The 7236-nt window shown below is 39.9% G+C and overlaps 1 protein-coding gene across 7 annotated transcripts in view; it reads right to left on the bottom strand.

Moving 5' to 3' along the window:
* Positions 1-7236, bottom strand: part of LOC106577067 (protein bicaudal C homolog 1) — an 82326-nt gene that overhangs the window by 22846 nt on the left and 52244 nt on the right. For 5 of the 7 annotated variants that reach the window (XM_082964812.1, XM_014154784.3, XM_082964810.1 and 2 more), the window contains exons 5-6: positions 4352-4513; positions 285-338 (exon numbers count right to left, since the gene is read on the bottom strand). In XM_082964812.1, coding sequence (XP_082820938.1) covers positions 285-338; positions 4352-4513 — 216 coding nt within the window. The remainder of the gene's footprint in view (positions 1-284; positions 339-4351; positions 4514-7236) is intronic. The other 2 variants (XM_082964808.1, XM_082964813.1) reach the window with 1 other exon arrangement.

Here is a 7236-nt window from a genome sequence, read left to right as displayed (position 1 = left end):
GAGGCTCACACGAGTGGAATGGCCCTCCTCCCTCTGAGATGGATCAGGAGCTCTACCAAGCCAGACGCACTGTGTGCTGGGTTTGAACCGTTTGCTCTGTACCCTGTTCCACATGGGCTACGGCCAGAGCATTACCACAGAGCTCACAGGCTCCACAGCTAACACATGCAGTTAAAAGACAACTAAAGGATGACTGTAGTGACACATGCTTACAATAACAGCCTGTTCAGAGTTCTATAGCTCAGACCTCAGAGAGACCTCCATAGAAATGACATCCAACTTACCCTGATTTTGGATCGAGCTGCCTCTACCCCGCCTGGCTGGCCTGCAATGGACACCTGCTCAGATGGACAGACAGAAGTCATTGTTATAGTTTAGCTATTACTGTTACATCAAAACTGGAATATAAAGCCGTGAAAAAAGAACCTTAGGCAAAATGTCCATTTAGTCCCGTCATTCTCATTTCCTTTACATTTTTGTCATTTAGCAGACTCTCTTATCCAGAGCGACTTACAGTTAGTCCATTCATCTTAAGATAGCTAGGTGGGACAACCACATATCACAGGCATAGAAAGTACTTTTTTCCTCAATAATGTAGCTGTCAGTAGAGTCAGAGTTAGAAGGGGGGGTCAAGTACAAGTGCTGGTTAGGTGTATAAAAAAAAGAAACAAAGATAAAAGCCTTTATTAGATATCCTGCCAGTGGATCGGTAATGCCTCTCCTCTTCTCTCCCTTTTCAAGCCCTTCATCTGTAACTCACCATAACGGAGCAAACCAGGCTTTGGCCGACAGAACCATCACTCCGGACTAAATTTAATCAGCACTTCTGAACAAATGAAGCCCCAGTCTATAAGACTAGCTGGTAACAAAAATAAACATAAAAAAAAGAAATGCCCATAGGAAAGAAATCAGAATAACTCGATCTACAGCAATCCTTTAAGTGAACCACAAAAAATATTAAATACATAAGATGCTTAATGAGTGACAACAACAACAAGGTAACTTTATCCCATTCCTTAACAATATCAAAGCAGATCTAATTAGATGGAACAATCTTCCCATAAATCTTACAGGTAGAATAAACCAACGTTTTCAGACTTATTCTCAGTAATACCAATCACCCCACTGAAGACATTTTTTAAACAAGTATACTCGGTCATAACAAACTTTATATGGGCAAATAAAACTCTGAATAAAAAGGAAAGTTTTACATCTTCCCAAGTCAGAGGGTGGTTTTAACCTTCCAGACTTAGAATTCTATCAACTCGCCACCCAAAGCTTTAACTTGCGACATATTGTTAAATGCACTAAAGAGAAACAATGGGTTACATATTGAAGATGTACATGCTCACCCCCTGAATCTTCTCATGTCTATCTTCAATGGATAAAGCTAAGAACATGAACAACTTCCATCCTTGGATAGCTTTTCAGAATTCTCAGATAAATTGGTCCACATGGAAAACTAAAGGCATAGAAACCGTAAATGACTTGGTAATAGGAAATACATTTATTAAAAAGCAATTTTTGACTGACCAATGTAGATATTTTCAAATACATGCAACATAAGTTTAATATCACAACATTTTTATTTGAAATCTTTTGTATATCCAAGCAATCTGGAGGGTATCTTATTTGAGTCAGAAAAGGATATTCATATGATAGGTAAGATATACAAAACCTTGCAGAGAGCCTATCCAACTGACAATCTGTTAGAAAATATAAACTATTAGAACAAAGACGTACAAAGAACTGATATTGTTACAAGATGGAGAGAATGTTGTAACATATCTAACCAAATTACAGTTAACGAAAATAGATGCTTAATCCAGTATAAACTAATGCATAAACTAATGAAAAAATTCACAATTTCAACAGCACAAGGGCAGAGTCATCTCTTAAGTGTAAAACTAACAATGATTCAATAACCCATGCCTTCTGGGAATGTTATAAAGTCCAAAAGTTATGGGCGGAGTTTGAAAGTTGGCTGTCAGAAGTATTACAATGTCAATATACTCTGAATCTGTCTGTCTGCATATTTTTAAAGACATGGCATATGAGGGTGAGATACCCGATGGGTTGGAAAATACTTTTCTCAATAATCATCTTCAAAAAACGTTTGTTTAACTGGAAATCAACCAATCCTCCATCGTTAACACAATGGAGAGGTCAAATGCATTACTATCTAAATGTTGAAAGTGCTTGAGCGACAGAGAAACAAAATGGTGTAGTCTGAGGCAATGCGGGCGCTGAGGGCGTGAGGTGGTGGGTCTGGGCAGGTGTGATTTTGTTAATCTTTGTGAGCGTTTGTATGCTGTTGTTTGTATGTTTTGTATTGTTAAAAAAATTATAATCATACAACAACAAATACATTGTCAGCTTGCCTCCTCCAGAGGTGTACGTAAATGGAAATTACAGCTGGTTCCTACTGTTCGTCTATCCAATCCAGCCCAAACACACTGGCTTCCTACGATGCAGCCAATCAAAAAAGCCAATTACAACGGCTCTCTGCAACATGGCCACTGAATGCCACTGTAGCAACTAGCAAATGGGACATACTCAAATGAGGACATACAGTTGAAGTCGAATGTTTACATACACCTTAGCCAAATACATTTAAACTCAGTTTTTCACAATTACTGACATTTAATCCTAGTAAAAAATTCCCTGTTTTAGGTCAGTTAGGATCACCACTTTATTTTAAGAATGTGAAATGTCAGAGTAATAGTAGAGAATGATTTCAGCTTTTATATCTTTCATCACCTTCCCAGTGGGTCAGAAGTTTACATACACTCAATTAGTATTTGGTAGCATTGCCTTTAAATTGCTTAACTTTGGTCAAACGTTTCAGGTAGGCTTCCACAAGCTTCCCACAATAAGTTTGGTGAATTTTGGCCCATTCCTCCTGACAGAGCTGGTGTAACTTAGTCAGGTTTTTTAGGCCTCCTTGCTCGCACACGCTTTTTCAGTTCTGCCCACAAATTTTCTATGGGATTGAGGTCAGGGCTTTGTGATGGCCACTCCAACACCTTGACTTTGTTGTCCTTAAGCCATTTTGCCACAACTTTGGAAGTATGCTTGGTCATTGTCCATTTGGAAGACCCATTTGCAACCAAGCTTTAACTTCCTGACTGATGTCTTGAGATGTTTCTTCAATATATCCACATAATTTTCCTCCTCATGATGCCATCTATTTTGTGAAGTGCATCAGTCCCTCCTGCAGCAAAGTACCCCCACAACATGATGCTGCCACCTCCGTGCTTCACTGTTGGGATGGTGTTCCTCGGCTTGCAAGCCTCCCCTTTTTCCTCCAAACATAACAATGGTCATTATAGCCAAACAGTTCTATATTTGTTTCATCAGACCAGTGGACATTTCTCCAAAAAGTATGATCTTTGTCCCCATGTGCAGTTGCAAACCGTAGTCTGGCTTTTTTTATGGCGGTTTTGGAGCGTTGCTTCTTCCTTGCAGTGCGGCCTTTCAGGTTATGTTGCTATAGGACTCGTTTCACTGTGGATATAGATACTTTTGTACCTGTTTCCTCCAGCATCTTCACAAGGTCCTTTGCTGTTGTTCTGGGATTGATTTGCACTTTTCGCACCAAAGTACGTTCATCTCTAGGAGACAGAACACATCTCCTTCCTGAGCGGTATGATGGCTGCGTGGTCCCATAGTGTTTATACTTGTGAACTATTGTTGGTACAGATGAACGTGGTACCTTCAGGCTTTTGGAAATTGCTCCTAAGGATGAACCAGACTTGTGGAGGTCTACAATTATTTTCTGAGGTCTTGGCTGATTTATTTTGATTTTCCCATGATGTCAAGCAAAGAGGAACAGTGTTTGAAGGTAGGCCTTGAAATACATCCACAGGTACACCTCCAATTGACTCAAATGATGTCAATTGGCCTATCAGAAGCTTCTAAAGCCATGACATCATTTTCTGGAATTTTCCAAGCTGTTTAAAGGCACAGTCAACTTAGTGTATGTAAACTTCTGACCCACTGGAATTGTGATATTGTGAATATAAGTGAAATATTCTGTCTGTAAACAATTGTTGGAAAAATTACTTGTGTCATGCACAGAGTTGATGTCCTAACCCACTTGCCAAAACTATAGTTTGTTAACAAGACATTTGTGGAGTGGTTGAAAAACAAGTTTTAATGACTCCAACTTAAACTTCAGACTTCAACTGTATACCAGTTCCATGTGGTTAAAAAAGATTAAACAGAGAAGCCATGACAGTCCCACACAAATGTGGTTGGTGATGGCACAGCACATTAACTAGTATTCAGTCTATCAGATCCAGCATACATTGTTAATTGTACATATATACGGTGGTATATCTGTCTGTACCTGGTTGCTCTTCTCCGCCTGGTTGTTGCGGTTGGAGTCGGGGAAGTGGATGTGGCAGCCTGTGTCCTCCATCACCTTCTTGATGTTGTTGCCTCCCTTGCCGATGACGTGGGAGTGCTCTGTGTGGGACACGTCCATCTTAAGGGTTACCCTGTTACTCTGCTGGGGAGAGGAAGGAGGGGGAGACACTCTTCTTAAGCATGGCCTGCCAGACAATGTTCACTTAATAGTGAATGATATGATAGAAATCTAACATGCGTAAATTTTAAATTCTATACCAATATATGACTGCAAACCACGACAATATTGTGAATATTGACACAGCTTAAATATTGGGGCTCCCGAGTGGCACAGCGGTCTAAGGCACTGCATCTCAGTGCTTGAGGCATCACTACAGACACACTGGTTCGAATCCAGGCTGTATCACAACTGGACGTGATTGGGAGTCCCATAGGGCCGCGCACAATTGGACCAGCGTCGTCCGGGTTTGACCGGTGTAGGCCGCAATTGTTAATAAGAAATGTTTCTTATCTGACTTGCCTAGTTAAATAAAGGTGTACAAAATAAGAAATCTGCAAATCGGTGTCCAAAAATATCGATTACCGATTGTTATGAAAACTTGAAATCGGCCCTAATTAATCGGCCATTCCGATTAATCGGTCGACCTCTAGTCACCACATGATTGGCTACATATTGCACCCCAATGACTTCAATATGAAACAACTATGATTAGCTGGCATTAATATCAATGGATTTGTCAAGTGAAACTTCTTGAAACAACATTTGTAAACAACATACTTTTAGGCTTATCTGCTTTAGCTCCATGTAATTGGATGTGATTGGTTATATTCCTCATGCCTCTAAGTGGAGCATTGGGGACTGGTATTAGCTTCTCGTGGTGGACCCATCTGCCTGGCAGTGGTGTTGTACCAGAGCCGTGGGTGTGGGTGGAAGAGATGCATCCTATTTGTCTTCAAAGTCATTCTACTATTATAGACTGATAGTCTAGTTTTGTTCTGGCCCGTTTGCTTATTAGCCGAGGAGCATTCAAGCTATGTCAATATATATTTTTTTAATTATTTGACCTTTATTTAACTAGGCAAGTCAACTTCTTATGGCTTTTAAGAACACATTCTTATTTTCAATGACGGCCTAGGAACGGTGGGTTAACTGCCTTGTTCAGGGGCAGAACGACAGATTTTTCCTTGTCACCTCGGGGATTCAATCTTGCAACCTTACTAACTAGTCCAACGCTCTAACCACCTGCTTTACATTGCACTCCACGAGGAGCCTGCCTGTTACGCGAATGCAGTAAGAAGCCAAGGTAAGTTGCTAGCTAGCATTAAACTTATCTTATAAAAAACAATCAATCAATCATAATCACTAGTTAACTACACATGGTTGGTGATATTACTAGTTTATCTAGCCTGTCCTGCGTTGTATATAATCGATGCGGTGCGCAGTCGCGAAAAAGGACTGTCGTTGCTCCAACGTGTACCTAACCATAAACATCAATGTCTTTCTTAAAATCAATACACAAGTATATATTTTTAAACCTGCATATTTAGTTAATATTGCCTGCTAACATGAATTTCTTTTAACTAGGGAAATGTGTCACCTCTTGCAACAGAGTCAGGGTATATGCAGTGTGAAGACTATTTCTTCCTAACAAAGACAGCCAATTTCGCCAAATGGGGGATGATTTAACAAAAGCGCATTTGCGAAAAAAGCACAATCGTTGCACGACTGTACCTAACCATAAACATCAATGCCTTTCTTAAAATCAATACACAGAAGTACATATTTTTAAACCTACATATTTAGCTAAAAGAAATCCAGGTTAGCAGGCAATATTAACCAGGTGAAATTGTGTCCTCTTGCGTTCATTGCACGCAGAGTCAGGTTATATGCAACAGTTTGGGCCGCCTGGCACGTTGCGAACTAATTTGCCAGAATTTTACGTAATTATGACATAACATTGAAGGTTGTGCAATGTAACAGGAATATTTAGACTTAGGGTTGCCACCCATTAGACAAAATACAGAACGGTTCCGTATTTCACTGAAAGAAAAAAACGTTTGGTTTTCGAGATGATAGTTTACGGATTCGACCATATCAATGACCTAAGGCTCGTATGTCTGTGTGTTATTATAATTAAGTCTATGATTTGATAGAGCAGTCTGACTGAGCGATGGTAGGCAGCAGCAGGCTCGTAAGCATTCATTCAAACAGCACTTTCGTGCGTTTTGCCAGCAGCTCTTCTCAATGCTTCAAGCATTGCGCTGTTTATGACTACAAGGCTATCAACTCCCAAGATTAGGCTGGTGTAACCGATATGAAATGGCTAGCTAGTTAGCGGGGTGCCTGCTAATAGCGTTTCAAACGTCACTCGCTCTGAGACTTGGAGTAGTTGTTCCCCTTGCTCTGCATGGGTAACGCTGCTTCGAGGGTGGCTGTTGTCGATGTGTTCCTGGTTCAAGCCCAGGTAGGAGCGAGGAGAGGGATGGAAGCTATACTCTTACACTGGCAATACTAAAGTGCCTATAAGAACATCCAATAGTCAAAGGTATATGAAATACAAATCGTATAGAGAGAAATAGTCATATAATAACTACAACCTAAAACTTCTTACCTGGGAATATTGATGACTCATGTTAAAAGGAACCACCAGCTTTCATTTGTTCTCATGTTCTGAGCAAGGCATTTAAACGTTAGCTTTCTTACATGGCACATATTGCACTTTTACTTTCTTCTCCAACACTTTGTTTTTGCATTATTTAAACCAAATTGAACATGTTTCATTATTTATTTGAGGCTAAATTGATTTTATTGATGTATTATATTAAGTTAAAATAAGTGTTCATTCAGTATTGTTGTAATTGTCA

Source organism: Salmo salar, chromosome 18 (assembly GCF_965601325.2).
Source record: "Salmo salar chromosome 18, fSalSal1, whole genome shotgun sequence".
NCBI lineage: Eukaryota > Metazoa > Chordata > Actinopteri > Salmoniformes > Salmonidae > Salmo > Salmo salar.
The sequence above is the reverse complement of the archived record's forward strand: the minus strand, read 5'-3'. Positions and strand labels throughout refer to the sequence as shown.